Below are 24,980 nucleotides of genomic sequence, written 5' to 3'. Positions count from 1 at the left end.
TATGTATTCTTTTTCTTTTCTTTTTTGTATTTTTTTTATTTTTAATACATATTTTTTGTTTTTTTATTTATACCTTTTTTAAATCATTTTTATAATTTTTATCCAAAACTGAAATTTTTAACAATTTTTTTCTTTTTTTTTGTAACTTTTAGAAATAGAGCTAAATTGATATTTTTATAATTATTGAGGGCTATATTTGAATTTTTTTTAAAAAAATTAGAATTAGAATGACAAATTTTGTAAACATTGGTGACTAAATTTGTTGAATATTTTAAATTTAATTAAGATCAAATGAGTAGAATACATAAACATTGAATGCCTAATTTTGTTATTAAAACAATAAATGAATAAATAAATCCAAGGTATTCTTTGCACGACGTCCATTTTTCGTTCATGTTTACTATAATGAACTCTCCTTTTATGGCACACAAAGCATATCGAGGAGAAGGTGGGTAAGGCAGTACAGAAACATAGCCATCTTGTTAGGGAAATTGATGTCAGGTTGTGAGTTCGAGGCGGAGAATTTCGGAAAGACCCAAAGATTAGAAGACGTGAGGTGCATCCTAAATTCGAAAATTTGATCGATTGAGACTATGTTTGTGTTTACACATTTTTCTCACTTCTCCATGATTTTTTCTTTCGAAGGTGACTGTTTACAAAGAAGCATGGAGTGGTTCATTGTTAAAGCGGATTTTAACATGCTTTATTCTACCATCCTTCTTTAGCTTCTATGTCATTTCTTTTTGTATATATGGGTCATTTCATTTAAGGATGATGCTCAGTTATTTGACTAATGCAGGTTCAGGGTACCATATATTTTGTTACAATACCATTTCAAGTAGAAAATGAACTGATGAAAGCATAAAGCACAATAGTTTACAATTGCAAGCTTATGGTTGATTATAAGGTTTTATTTTGTTCCATGATATAGATTCTTAGGGAGTACCACATACTATTCTATTATTTTTGTTCATTTCTGTAAATTGCTGTCAACTGCTGGACTGGAGTGTTTTCATCAGAAAAAGCTTTCTCCAACCTCAGTTCTCACAGATATCGGACTTCGAACCACATGCACACCATCTGTCCATTTCAAGCTTCCAAAATAGTACCCTGCATTTACGTTGTGGGCAGATGAAATCATCACAGAGAAGGAGATGGCCTTCGTCCTAGAGCTGAAGATCAATGTTTCAGGTCTCACTGCTACGTTTATGCCAGATGCAAACTCAACGCTAGCCTTGTATTTGGAGTTGACAGGTCCCACATTTGTGACTGTTCTGGTAAGAATTGTTGGCTTTTTGAGGTTCGGGATAGTTATGGATGGGAGGTTTACGTCCAGAATAGAAGGTTGTTTGGAGGGGCAAACTACTGGATGTTCAGTGAGCTGGAAGATATCAGAGTTATTGTAACCCATGGCACAAAGATAATGCACATAATTCTCTGTATTCATGTCATAAACCAGGCCAGGATCGGCCGCGCTGTTTGGGTTCACAATTCCACCTCCAAAATCGAAGGGGTCGGCAAGCTTTGGTGGTTCTCCCTCTGCAAAAATTGGTCCTCCAGATTGATGGGAAGTCAATCCTGTGTAGTTAAGAGATGAAAACAGTTCAAGAAGGTAGCCTAGGTGAATGGTATTTGCAAATATTGTGATTCAATGAATATACATACCAGTGGTGATAATTGCTGATTTAATAGCAGCAGGGGACCAATCCGGGTACAATGATTTCAGTAAAGCAACAATTCCGGACACGTGGGGAGTTGCCATTGATGTTCCTGAGAGAAAAGCAAATGCACCAGTTGTTGTTTCATCAAAAGGAGGAATTGCAGCTAGTATCTGGACGCCAGGAGCCGCTATATCTGGCTGTGTCACACAGTGATCATAGCAAGCTTTGATGAGTTTTTAACAGATTGATATCGCAAAATGGATAAGAAGTGAGGTGAGTAACCTTAAGTATAGCAGGGACATTGGAACTAGGCCCTCGAGATGAGAAGTATGCCACATTGGTTGACACTGGCTTACCGATATGCGTTCTTGATGGACTCAGTCTTACTTGGGGATTACTGCGAAGTTCGAGAGCAACAGTTAACAATGATTTGATGACAAAGAAACTGGATAGTCTCAACGATTTTACCTTGTAGATCGAATGTAATACAGGATCTGAGTTCCAGTTTCATAGGTTACTTGAAGACATGGGAAGTTCATAGCATATGGATAATAATTACTTGAACTCCTAGAAACAATCACTCCCAACCCACCCGCCGCTTTGACAGACAATATAGCATCATTTAACAAGCTCTGATTGTAGTCTGAAGCAAAGCAAAGCACTATTTTTCCGGCCATCCAATCATCATTTGACGAGAGGGATTCACAGTTACTGTAGGACCACTCAGTTAGCTTAAGTACTGAGAACAACAAGGCTGAAGAGATGGACCAGGATTGTTTTGTAAGTAATTACCGTGGAGGCATGAGGTCCGAGACTTCAGGGTACACCAACGCTGCAGACACTGTATCCTCTCCTGTGAACATTGCTTGACCCTGAAATTGATACTTATAGCTGTTAGTTCGAATACGATCAAGCCATTTTCGTTGTCCAGTTAGTGTCTTGTTGCTTACAATGATGGTTTGGTTGTTTCCTAGTGTTATAGGTGTGGGGAAGGACCGATCCACAGTGCTTGCTGCAACAGTCAAAATCCAGGGTGCTGTGTTCTGTACAGTTTCAGCTCTCGGACCTGCGTTCCCTGCTGCACAAACAACGGTAATCCCTTTTGCTACAGCATGAAATGAACCGATAGGAATTGAACCACGATGGTCAACTTCAGAATACAAGGGAATATCAGCAGCAAGAGACACTGACAACACATCCACACCATCATTTATCGCTTCATCAAAGGCTTTCAACACATCGGCATCGGCACAAACACCTCCATACAAGCGCCAACATACTTTGTAAATAGCTAGATGAGCTCCCGGTGCACCACCTCTCACCGTGCCAAGACCTAGCCCATCATAGCTGGCATTGGCAACAAACGAGCCACCAGCAATTGAAGATGTGTGGGTTCCATGCCCACTGGAATCCCTTGGGGACATGTAATCATCGTTTTCACTAGTGTTGTATGGCTGTCCATACTCAGCTTCAAGTCCACTTATGAAATAACGAGCTCCTATCAATTTTCTGTTGCAGGCTTTTGCACCATCAAAGTGTTGTCCAGATTCACAAACTCCCCTCCATCGAGAGGGGATTGGCCCCAGATTTTCATCATTGAAAACTTCTAATTCTGGCCATATCCCTGCTTATTACTTAAAAGAGATTTAATCAGTAGCTGTTTCACAGTACAAACAGGGATGAGTGGTAGAGACGAGAAGCAGACCTGTATCAAGGAGACCGATGATAACACCATTTCCCATTTTGCTTTTATTCAGAAGATTGGACAAGGAGGTGGAAGAGAGTCCAAGGTAATCCCAGCTTCTGGTTGTTTGAACCTTATAAAATCGATTGCGTGTGACATGAATCACACCTGGTAACTCTATGACCACAACACAAAATCTAGGATTAAAAGCTTTCCACTCCATCAAAGATTCAACAATCTCACCTTTTTTAGTTAAAGATGGTGTTATCTATATATGCTAAGTTATGACTTTGTGTGATCACTCATCATATATTCAAACATAAACTTCTGTTCTGTTCTTCACGTTCATGCATGTTATTTCTGAGTTTATCATGTGGTATGATTCTTTATCTTTAGCTAAACGATTGGCTTGTTAAAATAGAGTCTTTTTAATAACTTGTTAATATTTCTTTTGTTTACATTATTTTGCTATAACATTAATCTAACTTTGTTATAATAACTTGACCATTTGTATACCATTGCATGAGGATGTTTCAAATATAGATATTGTTGGTACGTGGGAATTGATGTTGACACATCTCATATAGGAATATGGTGCAATAATTGTTTGGTGGTTTTTTTACTACCAATATACTCGACATCAATTCACAACAAATTTTATTGATGGTCCTTAAATCAAATAAGTGAATATTTGAGATTAATACAAGTATTTTGGTGATCAATTCCAACTCATAATCAGTAATTTTATATACATTCATTTCCTTTGCTACCATTATTTATATTATTAAATTTTAAATAACATTTATTTTAATATTTATAATATTTTTATATGACAGAAAACAAAACAAAAGCACATTATAATTTTTAAACCTTCTCAAATATATTCCTCACAACTTCAATCTTAAACAAATTTGGTGATCACGTGAAAAAATAATTTGTCAACTTTTGAAAAAATATCCATGGAATATGAACAAGGAACTCATCCCTTCTTGACAAAATTAGAAATTCTTCCCTTTTTTTTTTACCCAAACCAATTGATTTACCTTTTAAAAAAAGTTTAACTTGTAAATTGGTATCTAAATTATATCATTTTTTTCATTTTGGTACCTAATTTTTTTGTCATAAGTGGTACTTAAACTATTTCACTTTCCAAGTTGATACCTCAGTCAAACCATTAAGTCTATTTTTTAAAAAAAAAAATAAAGGCTTAACTCACAAATTGATACCTAAACTATGCATTTTTCTCATTTTGATACCTAAACTATGACTGCGTGATGATTAGCTAAAAAGGAGGATGGTGTCGTCGATGTGTCAGACTAACAAACGACTAATTCTTGCAATTAATTCCCCCCATCCCATTTTTGTAATTAATTATTTTTTATATTATTTTTTTAAAAAAAGGCCTTTAAATGTATATCATTTAAAATTAGGCACTTTCACAAAGCACTTTTTTAAAGTAATGAGAAACTAAGCCTAAATTTATTTTTTTAAAAGATAACCAATTAAAAATTGACACATGGCAAAAAAATAGACAAAAAAATCATTTTCTATTTTATATATATATATATATATATTCTTTTTTCTTTAATTTTTTTCTTCAGAACCAAACCGATGGTCAAACCAATTAGGCCACCAATAATCAATTCTATCAATTCGTCTAATTTCATCAAATAAATGATTAAAATTCATAAAAAAATAGAGGAATCAGTTCAATAGTTGTTTTTAGCTTGATACAATCAGTCCATATCGATTTACGAGTCAACCAGTATCCCAACCGCCGTCCAATTCTGAAAATACTAGTTTTGATCGATGACATAACTTTTTTGATCCCATTAGGTCGAGCAAATAGGCAATGAAGTTCAAAAACAAAATTAATCGCCAGCATCTTAACCTCAAGAGGGAAATTTTCAAGCGTTGCTGGTATTGTCAAACATTATAAAGGAAGAAGAAACAAAAGGGGGATAAAGAGAGAAATAGTGTAAAAAGAAAAAAAGGGAAATAAAAGAGTTAATTTCAAATATAACATTTTGGTGTAAAATGAGTACTAAAAGAATAGCTTAGGTACCACTTGTGACAAAAAAAATAAAGGTTTAGGTACCAATTTGAGAAAAATGATATAGTTTAGGTACTAATTTGTGGCTTTAGCCTTTTTTAAAATAGATTTAATGATTTGACTAACTGTTGGATTAACAAATGTACCAACTTAGGAGAAAAACTAGTTTAAGTACAACATGTGACCAAAAAAAAAATCTAGATACCAAGATAGAAAAATAGTATTATTAAGTGCCAATTTGTGGATTAAACCTATAAAAAATACGTATTCAAATCCCTAGTTCAAACACAACTCTAATTTTTTTTATTGTTCAAGCTTTTTTTTTTACTTGTATATTAAATTTTTTTATTATTTCTGATAATAGGTGTAGGGAAAACTTATTCCCCAATATATAATTTTTTAGGGAGCACGTCGACACTAATAAGAGTCAAGTTTAGTATAGGATTTTTTCCTATTGAATTTTCTCGAGATTAAGAATGAGACAAGAAAAGAGAATGTCAACTAACTAGGGATCTTGACATGCATAAATGTTGAGCTTCACCTTATTTAGTCGACTCTGTATCTTGTTACCAATTCATGCCGAGTTTGGCTTAACATTTTGACTACTCTTTATATCTTCTTTCTTTCTTATTATGTATTAAGCCAACTACATAAATTGATAATGAGGTTTGGAGTCAACTAAATATAGTGGAACATGACACCCATCAATTGACATTCTTTTCTTTTCTTTTTGTTTCTTCCTATTCTCGAAAAAGTTCAATAGTTAAAAATCTTATACTAAACTCAACACCCATGAGTGCCGAAATACTCCTTCGAAAAACATATTTTAATAAATAAGTTTTCCATTGTCAGAAATTAAAAAAATTCTAATATTCCTATTCTCGAAAAAGTTCAATAGTTAAAAACTCTATATTAAACTCGACACCCATGAGTGTCGAGATACTCCTTAAAAAATATATATTTAATAAATAAGTTTTTCATTTTCAGAAATTAAAAAAAATCTAATGTTTCTGTAAAAAAAAAACCAACAAGTTCGTGGAATTTGATTTATTTAACTAAACACTTAACCTTTAATTTGTGATGCAAAACTTTAGAATAAAATTTTATTTCGATATAAATTTAAAATTATTTAAATGAAAAAAAAACATGAAAGTAGGAAACTTAAGAGCTGATAATATTTTAGTTTAGACCAAAATAAAAAGGAAAAAGGAAATGAGTTGCGGTACGCATACTTGAGAGCTTTAGAGCTTGAGCCTTTGTCATCTTTGCGGCAAAGCCAGAGAAACCATGTTTATAGCTGTATACAATGGAATCTTCGGATGTTTCTTCGCTGCCATAGCTTTAAGCTTTTAGTGAGAAAAACCCATGTATGTGTTGGCAGTACGTTTCAATATAAGAAAATATTAGTTAATTGTAAGTTTAAGTAATTTTGGTTTTGAACCTCCCAAGAACAGTTACAAGCATATCATGATGGGTTTTTGTAAGAAGCTCAACATCAAGGTGCTGCCTTTTTCCCATGTAAATAATGTAAACCTGTCCAGTTTAATTTAATCAGCGTAATCAAAAGAAAATTAAAAAAGGAAAATGAATGAGAGATCCATCATGGTATTCTCATGGCAGGATTTACTAACATTTCGCTTGGAATCTGCAAGAGCTGGTAACATATAGTAATGCATGTTTAGAATCAGCAGTAAAGGAACTAAAACAAACGACATAATCATAGTGTTCTTCTGATCATGCAAAAGAAACCCCATTTTTTTTTTTTTGGTAATGACAGAGAAACTAAGAAGAGATGGATGGGTTCTCGTGCTTGGAACCAATCGTTCTTTAAATAGAGAAAAAAGAAAAGGTGGACCTGTTCCTTGCCACAAAAGCTACTTTCTATAAAAAAAATTAAAAAAAAAGTTAGTGAATTAAAGACAAATATAGTTTAGCCCTATGCATGCCTTGTTCCACAAACAAATGTGTTTATTTGGTATGAAGGATGAGTAGTTTAGTTTAGTGGTAGGTAAATAATTGCATTAACCCTCAAATAATGGAGAATTATCCATATTAAAATATATGTTTCTATGTATATAGTCTGGAATTGTCATGCAGGTATGACTGTGTAAATGAATGCTTCCACTATTGGAAGCAAATTACTGCCTTGTTTTCTTTCAGCAGGGGGGAGGGGGGTGCTATCAGTGCACCATTCCTACTGTTATTTTCAGATAGGAACAAGTCCCTGTTGAAGATAAAAGCATCCCACTTTCAATCCCATTTTACTGATTAATTTCCATAAAAAAAATGAGGTGTGGTTCATCTTTAATTTGTCTTTGCTGCTATCATTGGCTGCTGCAATTATTGATATACTCTTAAAAGAGTGTAATATTCCCCCACCCCCTCTCTTCCTTTCAAATCCTGAATCGATTATCGTTCCAAATTGAGCGGCTATGATATTTTGCCATGAACCAGTCAACTGCAAACTTTTTTTTTTTATTTTAGTGCAGCCACGATGGGAAGCACGCTGCCCCGACAAAAGGAACCTTCCTTCAGGTCTCTCATAGATGTTGGTGTCGTATGTTTTGTTTGTAGTGATCATTTTGCAGAAAACCAAGTAGCACTTTCTTTTCCATTATTCAGCTACCACTTCCATCATGCACTCGCGATCGCTTCGAGAAACTAGACCCTTAATATACATAAATAAATATGTCTTTATTTTGTCAATCAGCACTGTAATTTTCTTTCTTCACTATTGTTGAGGGCAAGTATTTGCTTTGGAGTGTCTCGCTCCCTCAACAGAAGATATTGTCCCGATGTTGGGGTTGTCTCCCGTACTCTGACGAAAGCTCAAAGGGGTTCACAGAGCTTAGGGAGTGCCTCAGTTGAAGTAGATACAACCTACAAGCTCACAGGAGAGGTGTTAGTATTTAAGCCTTGGTTGATAATTCGATCCCCCGCAGGTGCAACATGCATAATTAATATTTCGCACAATACTAACACCTCTCCCATGAGCTTGCAAGTCGTATTTACATCAACCGAGACACTCTTTAAACTCCGTGAACCCCTTTGGGCTCTCCTCAAAGTACGAGAGACAAGACCCCGACACAGGAACAATACCTTCAGTTGAGGGAGTCAAACACTCCAAAGTAGATACTTGCCCTCAACAAGATTGAAATTGGAGGAAATATACAAAACTTTAGTTTCCAATGATCATTTTAGTTAGTTCAGGAGCAAACACACACAGAGCAGCTTATGGACAATTGGTATGTAGAAGCATAAGTGAGGGGATGGTTCAGTTGGGTGAGTCTCTCTGGAACTCTTTATCACACCAGAAAGGAATGTCATATTTCCACTTTCAACCAAAAAAACAAAAGGGTGCGTGAAAAGCACATGTATAGTGAGATTAAGAAACACATGGTTCCCACCAAAAAAACAGTTCTTATGTTAGGCAGAGAAGCAAGAAAATGAACATGACATTTGTCAAATGAGTTGGTAATTTACTAGGAATATTCATAATACGCAACTTTGTAATGCTTAATAAAATAAAAGCACTTAAAACGACAGAAATGTGTTCTTTGCCACTATAATATAATTGTCTAAGGACAAATCAAATCAGTTCACTAGGTTTACCACTATAAAAATTTCTTAAGTAGAAGCTTCTAACTTCTGTGATTGGCCAACTTGGTGTGAGATCACTTTTCCTCTAGTTGCCATATTTCAGTTCTCATCATCAAGGTGCAATCACAATGGCTCATTAAGATTAACAATAATTGATATTACTAACAGAAGCAAGTTTTTGATTGGGTACTATGAACAACTTACAGAAACCACTCTCAAGCATCAGTCTTGGTTCCAGTTGTTAATCATTAACCAGACTTTTTGGTTGCTCTGTTGTTGAGAACCTGTCAGCAGACTCTGATAAGAGCTTGTTGAGGGACATTCCAGTCCCTGCTGTTTTCTTCTTCACTTCATACCTGTGCTTTATCCTGTCATCAAGCTTGTAACCAAGAAAAGCAGGAAAAGTTAGTAGCTCACTAACATCTCGGCCCATCTCCTCTGTCAAATATTCCATCTTCTCTTCCAAAGAACCAGGATTGTACTGCAATATCTGAGGGTGTTTCTTGCTCATGTAAAAAATATCTTCACAAGAAAGACCATAACTCAAGAACAGCCCGATTACCTTTTGCATATTTTCACAACTTGTTCTGGTAACAGCCCCTAATGCCACTGCCAACTCTTTTGTTCTATATTCGTATCCAATCTTTACCAAAAATCCAAGTTTATGAGCAAGGTTATCTTCAAAGGAAAGGGCTACAAACAAGGGGGCTCTTGTTAAGAACTTGAAAATGTCATTAGAATTAAGTCCACATTGCTTGAGAAACTCTATTCTAGGACGCAACTTCCTCTCTTTGCTGGCACTTACCACATTCGGAAACACGAGAATAATCTTGAATATTTCCCGGTCATCAAGACCAACATATGATTTCATGAAATCCACATGACTCTCCATATGCTCCAAACTATAACTCAAAATGGCAGGCAGTTTGCGCAACACTGTCCCGGTGGCATTTGCATCACCTCCGCTAAGCTCTTCAAGAAACCGAATTTTTGGAATCAACTGAGAATCCAAATCGTAGTTGAGAATTGCAGGACGCCTAACTATTATTTCAATGCCATGATAAGGTTTCAAGAAAGCTATGGTTCTTTCAAGTTCTTCAACAGACTTGCAACAAATGGCTTTGTTCAAGTTGGCATTGTTGAGAACATGAGCTATCTTCTCTTGGGGAACTTCATGATGGAGCAGCAGTTTAACCTTTTGAGCAAAACCAAGCAAAAATCTCGCTTCTGTTGTAATAAAAAGGCGTTCCAGTTGTGCTGCTTCAACCTTTCCTTCTAAATCATCACGCACAAAACTAATCACAGGATCAATTTCCTCAGCAATGAGTACACTTGGACATTTAATGACCAAACGATAAAGAGCAAAGCCATTGATTCCAACCGACTGTAAAGCAAGAACCCGGGCACGTATTCTGTCCAAAGAAGTTGATCTTAAAGTTGGGTTTTTGCCCAAAAGTAAATTGGTTTCCTTTTCATTTAGTCCAATTTCTCTGAACACCGAAAACAGCATACCTGCCACAAACAACACAGTTTAGTCTTGACAAAAAGAGAGAATAGTTGCAAATACGAGAAGTGTTTGACAAAATGCCTCGAAGAGAGCGAATTACAAACCTGCTTCCCACCAAAGAGAGATAGCTGTGTCGACAGAGTTACATTGGATGAGCAAACGGCTAGCCGGTTGGGGACACTTGAATGGCCTGAAATAGATAAGATTATGTGATGTCTTAGTAGCATTTATCATAGGGAACCATTCGCGTGGGCGGGCAGTTGGATTTGCATACAAAGAAACCGGGGATAATAATTTTGTTGTGGTAACAGCGTGTGAGTTTAAGAAAGTAGAAGAGGAGGAAAGACAAAAGGAATTTGTAAACATGGTAATTGCAGCAACCATATTTGGATAAGCCTCAATTCTAGCGAAGGCGGGCTTTGGTCACAATAAGGAAGTCAAAATGGTATTGCTTCCTGAAGGTGACATCATTGCAATTCTAGTCTAGTTGGCTCACAAGATAAGCTGAACGGTAGAAATTCGAGAGCACCCTGTTATCATTTTGTGGGAAGCATTCGGCGTCTATGAATTGGAGCATATGAATCAAAACATTTTATCTGGGGTTAATCCTTTTTTTTTCTTGCCTGAATGGAGAGAGCACCCTTTTATCATTTTGTGGGAAGCATTCGGCGTCTATGAATTGGAGCATATGAATCAAAACATTTTATCTGGGGTTAATCCTTTTTTTTTCTTGCCTGAATGGATTTCGGATATATTATAGTTTTAACTTTCTTATTAAAAGTTAATTCTTTCCATTTACACGATTGTTCACCCATTAGAACTCTAATTTTACAATTGTTTTTATATTAGGTTTTGAATTTATTTTTCTAAATTAATTCTTAAACTTAACAATTATTTTTATACTAAAGTCTAAATTTTATTTTTTAGCTTTTCCTTCAAGAAAATAGTAAAGATTAACGTGGACAAAAAAATGTTAAGTTCTAATGTGCGGATTTTTCTTGGCTTCGACGCAACTCAAGATCAAATCAAGTTTCATCAATGCCTTTTTATAGCTTATAATCTCCCTTGATGGTAGAAATATGTATCGTTTGGGGCAGTCCCTCATCATGTGTGGACCGTCGCAAAGTAAGCATTTCACTCACTCCTTATCCTTTTTCTATTTCCACATCTTGTTGGGCTTAACTTTCATTGTCTGGAGCTTACTATCTTTAGTCTTGGTCGAGTTGTCTTTTATCTCCCCCACCATTACCCTTTGGTTTGAGTTTAAGCTTGGAAGGCTCAAACTTTTTTGACTTTTTACCACCTAGCTCAACAAGCAACTCTACTACAGCCATGACTTTAATAAGTTCCTTAATCCCTTAATGTTTCAATTCTTTCTTGACCTGAGGCTTCAACCCATCGATGAAAAAGAAGAAAGCCTCTTCCTCATCCAAATTGGAAATCTGAAACGTTAGTTCATTAAACTTCTTCACATACTCTCTAACCGTGCCTTGTTGCGAAAGCTGACGTAACTTATCCCGAACTTTTTTCTCAGCATATTGTAGGTAAAAATGTCCCTTGAACTCTTTTTGTGGACCTAAGACGTCACCATAAAATAGAGACATCAATAAAATACATGGATGCAATATTTACCTTAGTAGCATCACTCTTGATTCCTAAAGCATGAAAGTATTGCTCCATTTGTCATAAGAAGTTCTCCACATCCCTCGCGGACTTTTCTCTTTTGAAACATCTATCTGATGGTTCAGTGTTGTAACCAAAACCCATTTTTCCCACGGCAGCTCTACAAACAATGAGCTCTCCCTTAAGCTCCTCAATTTGTTCCTTCAAAGCCATCAATACTGATTCGAGAGCATCATCCCACTCTGTCAGCTTACCTAAAGTGGAATTGAAAGCCACTCGCATATCTTCTATGTTGCTATTGAGAGTATCCAACACTTGTCCCTTGAGTTGATACTTCCCTAAGTCCAACCCTGTAGTGCGTCCCTCAACTACCTCGAGGCTTTCCTTCATCTCACCTACAAAACCCTCGAGTTTGGCAATCCTGCCTTCTAAAGTCAATAACATATCCCTCGATTTGTTAGCTTTCTTAGACCTCTCAGGGTTTCCATTGGGACATTCTACTCTCTAACTTCTTTCGTCATCTCAACTCAGCACCTTACAAACCTTGGCTCCTGATATCAACTGTTTCGGATTAGAACTTTAGTTTGGAAAACCGTACGGCCTTAGGCCATAACTTTGCTTCAAATCCGCCAAAGTCAGCTTAACTTTCAAAAGTTGAGAATTCTCTGAGGCACCAAAAATTAGCAGAAGCAAACTCAAAAACAAAGAAGCAACAAACGAACGGAAAATGACACAAGAGATTAATGCACACAAAGTGTTTAATTATTCAATAATGAAGTGATTGCAAATGAGGAGGGAACCTCTATTTATAGTTGAGCTCCCCACAATCCAATGATACATTTTAAATTACATCAACAGTTGAGATTAAAATCTATCTACAATATAAAAGCCATAAGGGATTTAAACAATAGACATTCTTATCCTTTAGGATTATAATATTTACCGAAGTAAAATACGAGTTACAAGAATGTTTACATTTTTACTAGGCTTCAAGTATATGGGCCTTATGTAACATCCATTGGCCTGTCAATAAGACTTGGCGTACATCATTCAACCAGACATACCGCCCAACGGACTAGGGTGTTATTGACGAATTCAAAAATTCTTTGGTTTTACTTAAATCTTTGAGAAAACAATTATTAAGGTTCCCTTTTTAGTTACAAACCATTTTTTTTTCTAAATTGGCAATGCATCTTTAAAGGACAAAACAATAGGGGTTATAAGAGTTAGCCTATTAATCATTCACTCATAATTAATAGCGATTATATATAAAAGAGGTCATAAGCTGCAAATCGAGAAAGCTTGGCTTACACTTCTATAATAAAGGTAAATTCTCTTTCAAAAATGGAATAATATAGACGGCAAGGTGAATTACAAAATTTGTTTACAAACAGATTTATGCACGTAGCTCTGTCGCGTGTGAATATGATATGTGAATTGTGCAAGTATACATGTCGGATCAAGTACTAAAGTGATAAGTGAAATCGTCTCCACAGGGATCAGATTAGGTATACAAATGGTCAAGTTATTATAACAAAGTTAGATTAATGTTATAGCAAAATAATGATAAGAATGCAATGGTAAACAAAAGAAATATTAATGTGAACAAAATGTGTAACTGATGAATAATTGAGAATGCCATGACAATGGAAGAGTAGAAATGCAATGGCAATTTCGAAAATGATTATATGAATAATATGTAACTAAACAAATAAACAACTAAGGATGCGATGGAAAAGATACTATGGCAAGGGATAAGGGATATATGATATTGATATGAAAGGTTGGAATTACTAAGAATCTACCCTTACTGTCAGAAATGCCTTGGCAAAATCGTAATCAATCTACTGCTCAGAAGAGTTCTAAAGTGATATGTTTCTTTCGAGAGTAAAAACCTTAAGTTACCTTGCTTATGTCTATAGGCCTTTAATATGGTACATTGCACTATTTCCTTCTGTATGAGCGTTGCACTATGTCTAGAGTCTACTATAAGTATCTTTCGAGTACTTGCTCATATCATTCAATTTCGGTCCAACTAATCCAACCTTTTCAAAATTAAATTAGTTTATGAGCATGCTGCATAGTCATCTATGTTTAGGGATTGCACGTATACAATTTAGAAATAAAACAATTGATTGAAACAATAAATTAATTCAAATCTATGCTTCAACCATTAAAGAAAATAAAGGTTTCAACAAGTAATCCCAACCCTATGAGATTTAGCTCATGGGCTGGCAAAAAAATTCAAAACCAAAATATCATTCAACATCATTTTCATCAAATCAATTCACGCAGAAATAGTTAAGAAATAATAGAAGAATGATGGGAAGACAGCTTTTGCGTGTCCAAATTACACTCCAGCGGTACAGTGTCCTGTGGTGGCTGAGAAGGACTGTCTTCGCTTTATTTTTTCTGTCTCTACTCAACCACTACCCTCTAGTTTTGCCTATGGATCTTTACCCTTGTTCGCCATTAAGGGTTTCCTCCTTTGGATTTTTATAAGATTTTTTCGTAGGATAAATCCAACAACCCAAGATATATTCTCCTCTTTTTTTAGATTTTCTTTTTGGTTTAAATCCTTTCCTTTAGGGTAAGTGGTTATCAACTCATGATCTCATGATCATTTTTCCTCTTTTTTACGCAAATTTTTTGGTACAAGTAGAGTTGGGCTAAAACTGTTATGCATTGAGTGTTGACTCGGTCATCTTCCTAGAATTGCCACGGCATACAAGTTGGCAAACTGTCTAACCTTTTGCCCCGACAAACCTTCATTCTTTTATTTCTTTCTCCATATCTTGCACCTGTCAAACCACTAAACACAACCCTTCCACATGCAATTAAAAGTAACAAACAATAATGGCCTTTCAGGTTGTTGTTTTTTTTTTAAATGGAAGGTTGTGGGTAAGGATGTTATTAAGTGATGTCATGATGTTTTAAATGGCAAAAAAAAACGTGGCTAGCCTTAATGATACAATGATTATTCTTATCTCTAATACTAAGGATCCTCAAGGCATGACTAACTTTCGTCCTATTAGTTTATACAGGGTTCTGTACAAAATTATTTCCGAAGTCCTTGCAAACCGACTCAAGACTACTTTCCCGATGTGTATTAGTCAGAACCAAAGTGCATTTGTTCCTAGTCATATGATCCATGACAACAACCTTATAGCTCATGAGTTGATGCATTATCTTCAAAGTTTTAAGAATGGTCCAAATAAAGGTTTTGTCATCAAGCTCGATATGAGCAAAGCTTATGACCGCATTGAGTGGAATTTTCTTGAAGAAGTTATGAAATGATTGGGTTATGCGAAGGCTAGGGTGGTAAAAATCATGAGTTGCATTCGGTTGGTTTGTTATGTGGTAAAATGCAGTATGGTTCTTTTAGAGATCATTGTTCTAGAGTGGGGTCTTAGACAAGGGGACCCCTTCTCCCCTTACCTTTTTTTTTTTTGCATGGAGGCCTTATCGAGAATGTTGATTAATCTTAGGAGTAATAAAATTATTAGGGGCATTCGGATTAGCATTAACGACCCTTGTATTAATCACTTTTTTTGTTGATGATGCCCTCCTTTTTGTTAGAAACAAAAAGAAAAACGTCGAGGCTGTCTTGAAAATCCTTATGAATTTTACCAAAGCATCTGGCCAGAACATTAACACTGATAAACCCATATTTTTTTAGCCTGAATACACCCATTGTTCAACGGCAATAATATAGTGTTTTACTTGGGATGTGTGTAGTGAATAATCTTGGCAATTATCTTGGCTTACCTCTATCGATCGAAAAGAAGAAAACTATCGTTTTTCATATCATTATTAATCGTTTTTCATGTAGGATTAATAGTTGGTCGAAGATCCTTTCATATGGCAGTAAAGAGATATTCATAAAAGCTATCCTCTAATCACTTTCTACTTACTCATTTTCTGTCTTTCTCACGCCCAAGGGCATCCTCGAGGATATGCAATCAAGGATGAGCCAAGTATGGTGGGCTAACAATGAAAGAAGTAGAAAATATTCCATGTTGGCTTGGGATAGAGTATGCTATCCAAAAAGTATGAGAGGGCTTGGTTTCCGTGACTTGCGCCTCTTCAATTTGGCCTTTCTCAGCAGACAAGTATAGAGGCTTACCCATTTAAAAAATACATTGTGCTATAAGGTGTTGAGCTATAAGTTCTTTCTGAGTGGGGATATCTTTCACCCCAAAGTGGTTGACAAGCCATTGTATACTTGGTCAAGTATAGCTACGGCTGCCAAAGCTCTTGAGAACGATTTTGTTTGGCTTGTGGGGAACGATAACAACGTTGACATTTGTAATGATAATTAGGGTTTTGAAGGTTTAAAGGGTGGCTCTCTGTGCCATTCTTTGTTGACCAACAATGAAAGAAAGGTTAGAGATTTATGGAATCAAAACCATATGGAACGGAACAAGAATACAGTTAATGAGCTATATGGGAGTTCGTTAGGGGACCAGATTTGTAATTTGCCCATTTTGAATGATGGTATTAATGACAGGAGGGTTTGGCTTCATAACCTACATGGTTTTTATACGTTGAAATTTGCTTACTCCTGGCTCCTTCTTAAATAGATTGGCTTCGGTCCGCATAGATTTTATTGGAGAATAATTTGGAAGTTGAAAACGCTTTTTAAAATTTGGGTCTTCTGTTGGCGGGTGGATCATGATATTCTCCCAACTTATGTCAACATTTCTTCCATCTGGCAGAACTTTGAGAAGAAATGCCCTGGGTGTGGTGCAAAGGAGGAAACCCTTTATCCACACTCCCAATGAGTGCCCTACGGCTCGCACCATTCTAACTCTCAGGGGCTTCGATAATCGGCTGCTCATTGGTGACTACTCATGTTGCATTGACTGGTTAGAAGATTTGTTATGAGTTTTGGACTTGAAGGTAGCTGCTAAATTATTCACGACCCCTTGGAATAATTGGAACAACAAGAATAATTTTATTTAAGGGGAAAGAGGACGATGCAAGAGTTGTGTAGGAGAAGGCAAAAACACTCTGCCATGACTTTAGAATCCATAACTTGGCTAATAAACTGGTGATCCCTATTGCCCCAACGTGTAAGAAATGGATTAAACCTCCAAATTGTTACGTTAAAATCAACTTCAATGCATTTGTCTCTTATGGTAAGGTGGGTTTTGGTGTAATTATTAAGGATTTAGATGGTTTCGTGATTAAGGGAAGCGGTGGCTTTAAAGAGAAGGCAGTGCTTGCTGAATGGGTGGGGTTGAAAGCTTTTGAAGAAAGTTTGAATGTGGCAAGTACTTTCAACATCTCAAAAATCGTGTTTGAGTCTGATTGTGCAAGTTTGGTCAACATGGTCAATAATCGTGACAAAGATATCACCATTTTGGGAAGCCGAATTAATGAGGCTTGTAAGCAATTGGATAAACTTGATTCGGCCAAAGTTGTGTGGGCCAATCGAAGTTGCCACCAAGTGGCTGATTTTATTTGTGACTTTACTATTAAAAATAGGTGTAATTGGAATTTTAATATGGATTACCTTATGTATATTCATGACCTTGTAAAGATTGATGCAATTAATTGAAGTTTGACATTTTAGGTCTTTTTATAATAAAAAAGTAACAAATAATAAAATTTAAGCACCATCCAAGCTTCTTATGCAATGTTCTAAAAATGCTAAAATAATATCCTAAAATGCAACTAAGTTCACTTAAGTACAGACAATTGATCCAGTCTAAAGGCATGAATTATAACTCTTTAGAATTACACAACTTGAGTTATTGCTTTTCCTCAAGCAAGATGTGCATGAATGCATGAACGTAAGAATTTCTATAGTAACATAATCACCTTTGCATTGTGAGACCCTTAAGAGAGCATTTTTGTACTTCAGCTTCCAGCAATCTTCAATGTTTAAAATTTTGATCAAGTTTCGTAAGCTTATTTAGCAAAGACAATACAGAAAATATTGCCCTAAAAGAAAGAAAAATCCTAAGTATTCATGAAATTTTCACTATCGCAAGTACCTCCTAATTTACTTAGTTCATCTTTTAACTAACTTAGTTTTCCTTCTGTTTTATTCTGGCTTTATACATACTCAAATACATACATATCCATTTATTATGCCTATTTTTTTTACTAAGGAATTCAGCTCGTCACATGATTCTTTAACATGAAAATTATAATGAAGCATACACTAAATTGCCAATACTCAATCATGTCACGATTTGAACACTCATTCATAAAGCTAAGGCACTTGAATAAAAAGATGGATGGAACAAACAACTACCTCCTTAGCTACTTAGCCCATTAGTACAATGGAGTGCCCCTATACTACTACTTATTATTATTTTACACACTCTTACTCAAACTTGTTTTTTCTAATCAACAACATAATGAAGCAACAAAATGTTGCTGGCCTACTCAGCAGTTCTAAAAATTAGAGTATTTATGACATTTTTTAGATTTTTTTTTCTTGAATTTTCTTAAACATTGCCACTTTATTCATTATTAAGTATTGCCATGTTACCGAATATAGCTTCAAGAGTCTCTAAGTTTATCAAAAGAAACTTACTATGGATCAATTGTAATCGGAATGAAGACATCCTAATTTTAAGGATCAATTTGCAAGCAAACTATCCTAAGCTAACGTCACCTAATCCACTGTCACAACTTTCTAAGTTTATAGAAGAATTAAGTTCCTTATTGAACATCATAGGCAAAAATACACTCATCACAGTCTAAATAATTTTTTTGGCAGTCACTTGTGCTATGGCAAAATGAATGCAAATGAACAAAAATACTAAAACAAATATGCTCAAATAAATATCTAATGCAGTATAGATGCAAAATACATCCTCAAACCTAAGGGATGTATTGTCCTCAATTCATTTACAAATATGTAATATGAAACAAAAAGATAGATATGCATAGAAAATGTCAAGGCAAAAGAAATAAAATACATAACATAGGGAAAGAAAACTTCCCTGGCTTAGACTGGAATGTAGGTACTTTAATTGCGGCTAGTGGTCTTTTATGCACTCATCTTATAACGCATTGGCCTTTTAAGTAAATTGGGTGGTACATCCTCCTCTTCATTATCAAATCTGGTGAATTCGTCAATAATCTAATCGATCTCACGATCCTGTTCAATTATCGGTTCAGTAGAAGAAGGTGAAACAGCCGCAGTGCTATCCACTGGTGGTGCAATTGAGGGATTTGCTTCCTCTTCGTCCTCACGGTCAATCTCAATACTAACAGACTCTGTTTTCTCTGGTTCTTCCTTTAGTGCTTTGGGTGCAATCTCTTCGTTGGTAGGATTTGTCTCAATGGGCTCTACGTCACTGACCCATTTCCCTCCTGCAGTTTATTAAACAAAGGAAATGAAATAACTAAGAGAAATTAAAATCGAAAAAATAAAATAAAAATAAAAAGAATTTTCAAGATATTGATGTTAAACATCTTGAAGATCAATGGACTGTTTGTCTCACTCTACATGAACACCCCAGTAGTGCTTCAAACATTATCCATTAACTTTAAATGTGTCTCATATTTTCATGTCATTGACATCAATAGCTCCATGTAAATTTTGCTCCAACAAAGTGCACAAGGGTCTCCGCTCAAATAAATTTTCATCACTATCAGAATTGCTATGGTAAAATCTCATGAACTCTTCCTCCACTGTTATTTTTATCAAGTCAAAGCTTCAATAGATGATGATGAAATAGATGCCTGACCTTGCTTGGCATTTTGCCTCGGCATAGGTTGATTATAACCTGGTGGTGCATTATTAGCATTTCTGTCTAGCCGTATTATTAAAATTCTCTACTTCTTGATTATTCCAACTAAAGTTTAGATGCTGCTTCCACTCATAATTATAGGTGTTGGAATAAGGATTATTATTCTGATTAAAATTACCCATGTAGCACACAGATGCTAGATTTGATGGGCATTCATCAAACACATGGTTTTCACTACAATAAACACATACTAGTTCAACTGATTTCATCTCCTGAACTGCAGTTGGCCTCTTCGTTGTCTTAATCAGATTAGTTAAATATGATGCATGGGTAGTCAATAAAGTGATTGCATCAAGTTTCATAGTGCCAGTCGCCCTCCTGCCAGTCCCAACTCGCGTGGTAGGATATTGGTAATCATTGTTGGCAATTCGTTTCGAAATCTCATATGTTTCATTGTAAGATTTATCCAACAAGGTACCATTAGCAGATGCATCAAATACTATCAACATATATGCATTCAACCTATTATCAAACATCTCTATCTGAGTTCAGTGCTGAAATCCATGCATCGGATATTTTTGAATTAATTCTTTAAATAGTTCCTAAGTTTCATATAGTGTTTCATCCTCTAATTGCCGAAAATATGTGATGTCATTTCTAAGCTTGGCATTCATATTTGGTAGATTATACTGTAGCAAAAATATCTAGCAAAGATCATTCCATAATGCCACTGTTCTTGACAGCAGCATTCAGCCATGTTCTCGCACGATCTCTTATAGAATATGGAAACAGTTTAAGTCACAGGGCATCTTCAAGAATACCCAGTTGTCTGAACGAGTCACAAACTTCTACGAAAAGTCTTAAATGCAATCTTGGATCTTCAATTGGTAATCCACTGATCTATCCTACTATTTACAACATCTGAAACATTACCAATTTCAACTTAAATTGTTAAGCTTGTATTTGTGGCCTGGCTATACCGAGATTCAAATCATCCAAAATTGGAAAAATATGATCTAAAATGGGTCTATTTCGGTTATATATCACCTGACAAATAGAAGGATTAACATCCTAACCATTTGGATTTCTATTGAGGCCAGGATCATTTGGATTATCATCGAGAGACCTGGATCATTCCCATTTCTAGTCATTTTTCTCAGTTCTTTTCACCTTCTTCGTAGAGTTCTCTCGATCTCTAGGTCAAAAGGATACTCTTTGTTAGTAGGAATGCCTCTTCTCATGCACTGTTGATAAACCTGTAGAAATTAAATTATACTAAGTTAAATTAAATTAATGGAATTAACTAAAATAACCAAACCAAAATACACCAAATTTTCGATCCCTAGCAACTGCACTAAAAACTTGTCGCATGTGAATATAATATGTGAATTGTGCAAGTATACACTTCGGATCAAGTAATAAAGTGATAAGTGATATTGTCTCCACATGGATCAGATTAGGTATACAAATGGTCAAGTTATTATAACAAAGTTAGATTAATGTCATAGAAAAATAATGATAAGAATGCAATGGTAAACAAAAGAAATATTAATGTGAACAAAATGTGTAACTGATAAATAATTGAGAATGATATGGCAACGCAATAGTAAAAATGCAATGGCAATTACAAAAATGATTATATGAATCATATGTAACTGAACAAATAAACAACTAAGGATGCGACCGCAAAGATATTATGGCAAGGGATAAGGGATATACGATGTTGAAATGGAAGGTTGGAATGACTACGAATCTACCCTTACTGTCAGAAATACCTCGGCAAAATCATAATCAATCTACTGCTCAGAAGAGTTCTAAAGTGTATGCTTCTTTTAAGAAGCAAAAACCTCAAGTTACATTGCCCGTGTCTATAGGCCTTTAATACGGTACCCTATAGTGCTTCCTTCTGTATTAGCGTTGCTCTATGTCTAAAGTCTACTACAAGCATTTTTCGAGTACTTACTCATATCATTCAATTTTAGTCCAACTAATTCAACTTTTTCAAAATTAAATTAGTTTATGGGCATGTTGTACAATCGTCTATGTCTAGGGATTGCACGCAAACAATTTAGAAATAAAACAATTGAATGAGACCGTAAACTAATTCAAATCTATGCTTTAACCATTAAAGAATATAAAGGTTTTGTCAAGTTATCCCAACCCTATGAGATTTGCCACAGCATACAAGTTGGCAGACTGTCCAACCTTTTGCCTTAACAAACCTTTATTCATTTATTCCTTTCTCCACATCTTGCACTTTTCAAACCACCAAACACAATCCTTCTACATGCAATTAAAAGTAACAAATAATAATATTAAGTACCATCCAAGCTTATTATGCAATATTCTAAAAATGCTAAAATAATATTCTAAAATGCAACTAAGTTCACTTAAGTACAGACAAGTGACCCAGTATAAAAGCATCAATTATAACTCTTTTCAAGAGTTATCTGCAGCTCTGGTGTAATCCCCTTCTACAAATCTTCTACTACCACCCAAATGCCTGAGAAAGAAAAATAACAGAATAAGTTCATTTGAATTTAATGAGTTCCAAATAGACACATAACGATTTTCAGGTTATCAAAAATAAACCCAAAGAAAAAGACAATTTCAAGACTCAGTCTTATAGACACTCTAACACCCTTTACCCGTATTCGACACCAGAATAGGGTACGAGGCATTACCAGAACACATACACTTGTAAACGTATTTAACCGAGTTATAAAACTTCATCTAAATTAAAACTTTCAAATTATTAACATGATTTTATAATTCTTCATAATATATCCTCGAAATATTATATTCATAATAAATAGGACCTACGAGACCCGATACATATTCATGCAATTCACAAGTCTTAATAATTCAGTGCTTCATTTCTATTTCATTCAATTCACAAATTTCTCATGTTCACAATTCAAATCATTAAGTTCAATACTAATACGTATTTATCATTTAACTCAACGTTTATTGATTATACCATTCATTAACACATTTATGAAATTCTCAAGTTTGCAATGAAAATATCACTTTAGCTTAAACAACAACATCAACTCAACTCATCATCCTGGTATAAATTCACTACCACTTATCCATTTACTATAATTCTTTTGGGCCCATTTGTCACTTACCATCCTTAATCAAATTAGGGAACAGTTATGGAAAATTGAGTACTTCACTTCCACTTTGCCATAGTATAACTATGGTCTTGCGTATGATCACTTAGCATTTTCCGAAGCCATAGCCCTGCCATAGTCTTACACGGATCACATTTATCACTTGTCACTTGTCACTGATCAGATAAGTGTAGCTAAAGCTACACCTCATCACTTGTCACTTGTCACTGATCAGATAAGTGTAGCTAAAGCTACCACTCATCACTTGTCACTTGTCACTGATCAGATAAGTGTAGCTAAAGCTATCACTTATCACTTGTCACTGATCAGATAAGTGTAGCTAAAGCTACCACTTATCACTTGTCACTGATCAGAAGTACTCAAATCCGACGTTCCGCTCAATTTGATCATTTATTCAGTTTTCGCATTGTTATTTTATTCTCAAATCATCAACAAATATATCTCATCATACATTATATAATTCATGAAATTAACATTTAATCATTAAATTTCCGCCATATGAACTTATTATTTCATTATCTTTCCACACTCGTTTCCTATGCACATCACACAAGATATAAACATATCATTCAACCATAGTCGCAAGCTAGTGTATTTAAACATAACTCTTTTTGGAACTAACCACGTGATAAACCATTTCACTAGAGATTACATAATTTAAACCTTACCACCCTTTTCATGATCACAAGCATATTTCCAATTAGGCACTTACCATTTCAATGCATAACTTATAAATTTAACGTGGCATAATCCAACCACTACTTGGCCAAAGCCTAAGCATGTACACCAAATATGTTATCCAAATACACATATAGCATAAGCATTATAAGCATGGATGAGCACAACATTTATTCATGTATCACGTTTACCAACATGTGTTAATTCATGAACCATTCATGATATTATTTCATGCCAAACCATATACCGAATATACCATACACAAACTATGAAAATTTATTTTCACACATGAGCTTAAACCATGACCAATAATGCACAAATCATTCATATATTTCCTAATTTTCCTCCTCCTCCTCTCCATTTCACATCTTTAATGTGTATAACACATTTAAACAACATTATCCATACTATCACCATTTTCCTGTATGTAAATTCAAGCTATCTGTCTGAGTTAGAGTCACTAATTTATTTATATCTCGAGCTACAGAGCTCCAAATTGAGATCTGTTAATTTTCCCTGAAACTAGAATCACATATATTCTTACCATAAAATTTTCAGAATTTTTGGTTTATCCAATAAGTATGGTTTATTCTTTAAATTTTCCCTATTTCACTATTTGATAGTTTCGACCCCTCTTCACTAAAAATTAATTATCTCTTTGTATAGAATTCAGATGATGTCTCCATTTGTTTCTATTGAAAATAGACTCATCAAGGATTTTAAATATATAAATTATAACCCATAATTATTTTTATACAATTTTTAATGATTTTTCCAAGTCAGAATAGGGGAGCCCGAATTCATTATGACCTTATCTAACAAAATTCATTATATCTCATGATTTACAATTTCATTACTTACACCGTTTCTTCTATGAGAAACTAGACTAAATAAGATTTAATTCTATATTTTTTTCATCCTCTAATTAAATTTTCACTATTTATGGTGATTTTTCAAAGTTAACCTACTGCTACTGTCCAAAACTATTTTAGTGCAAGATGCTGATAATCAAATTTATAACACCCTCCTTTCCTTTCTCTACAATATTTTCTATCAATTCCTCTTATTTCCCTTCACTAACATATCAAGAACATAGAACCTTATATAATAAAACCCTACATTAACATCAATTTCATACTTTTTCAATAATATCAAACTTAAAAATATATTGAAATCTTGATGTTCTTACCTTGCTCTATTGATTTCAATCTTTAACTTGATTTTCTCTCTCCTCCAGCTTTATTTCTTGAATCTAACTTGATATTCTAGCTCCCCATAGTCTCCTTAACATTTTTCTGTCTTGGTAGCTATGGAAATTCTTT

At 34.9% G+C, this 24,980-nt stretch overlaps 2 protein-coding genes and 1 non-coding gene across 4 annotated transcripts; 1 reads left to right on the top strand and 2 right to left on the bottom strand.

The window, feature by feature from the left end:
* Nucleotides 1–854: 854 nt before the first annotated feature.
* LOC107904224 (subtilisin-like protease SBT3.10) lies at nucleotides 855–7,208 on the bottom strand. 2 transcript variants are annotated; one of them, XM_041091548.1, is made up of 10 exons: nucleotides 7,030–7,208; nucleotides 6,840–6,931; nucleotides 6,631–6,737; nucleotides 3,367–3,522; nucleotides 2,612–3,285; nucleotides 2,454–2,533; nucleotides 2,130–2,372; nucleotides 1,944–2,058; nucleotides 1,666–1,858; nucleotides 855–1,578 (listed from the first exon to the last, which is right to left on the bottom strand). In XM_041091548.1, exons 1-10 carry the CDS (start codon nucleotides 7,150–7,152, stop codon nucleotides 1,016–1,018), a joined length of 2,346 nt encoding a protein of 781 aa, XP_040947482.1. In that variant the 5' UTR covers nucleotides 7,153–7,208; the 3' UTR covers nucleotides 855–1,015. The 2 variants fall into 2 exon arrangements, with proteins under 2 accessions (XP_040947482.1, XP_040947483.1); XM_041091549.1 differs by having other exon boundaries at nucleotides 6,631–6,728.
* A 1,685-nt stretch (nucleotides 7,209–8,893) lies between these two features.
* On the bottom strand, nucleotides 8,894–11,230 carry LOC107938065 (transcription termination factor MTERF8, chloroplastic). The gene is made up of 2 exons (XM_016871101.2): nucleotides 10,610–11,230; nucleotides 8,894–10,510 (listed from the first exon to the last, which is right to left on the bottom strand). Exons 1-2 carry the CDS (start codon nucleotides 10,887–10,889, stop codon nucleotides 9,240–9,242), a joined length of 1,551 nt encoding a protein of 516 aa, XP_016726590.2. The 5' UTR covers nucleotides 10,890–11,230; the 3' UTR covers nucleotides 8,894–9,239.
* A 9,171-nt stretch (nucleotides 11,231–20,401) lies between these two features.
* Nucleotides 20,402–20,508, top strand: LOC121216591 (small nucleolar RNA R71). The gene has a single exon (XR_005912772.1). It is a non-coding gene; the product is annotated as a small nucleolar RNA R71 (small nucleolar RNA).
* The last annotated feature ends 4,472 nt before the right edge of the window (nucleotides 20,509–24,980 follow it).

The sequence above is a fragment of the Gossypium hirsutum genome, chromosome D04 (genome assembly GCF_007990345.1).
Source record: "Gossypium hirsutum isolate 1008001.06 chromosome D04, Gossypium_hirsutum_v2.1, whole genome shotgun sequence".
Lineage (NCBI taxonomy): Eukaryota > Viridiplantae > Streptophyta > Magnoliopsida > Malvales > Malvaceae > Gossypium > Gossypium hirsutum.
This window is presented reverse-complemented; position numbering and strand designations above follow the sequence as displayed.

Bases quoted from the DNA above. Each gene is read 5' to 3' on its own strand.
- LOC107938065 (XM_016871101.2), bottom strand. From the start codon at position 10,889: ATGGTTGCTGCAATTACCATGTTTACAAATTCCTTTTGTCTTTCCTCC. The intron at 10,511-10,609 runs GTTTGTAATTCG...TGTTTGTGGCAG, and splicing joins CTCTCTTTGGTGGGAAGCAG to GTATGCTGTTTTCGGTGTTC.
- LOC107904224 (XM_041091548.1), bottom strand. From the start codon at position 7,152: ATGGGGTTTCTTTTGCATGATCAGAAGAACACTATGATTATGTCGTTT. The intron at 6,738-6,839 runs GTTCAAAACCAA...AAAAGCTTAAAG, and splicing joins CTTGTAACTGTTCTTGGGAG to CTATGGCAGCGAAGAAACAT. The intron at 3,523-6,630 runs GTATGCGTACCG...TTGTGGTCATAG, and splicing joins TCAAGCTCTAAAGCTCTCAA to AGTTACCAGGTGTGATTCAT.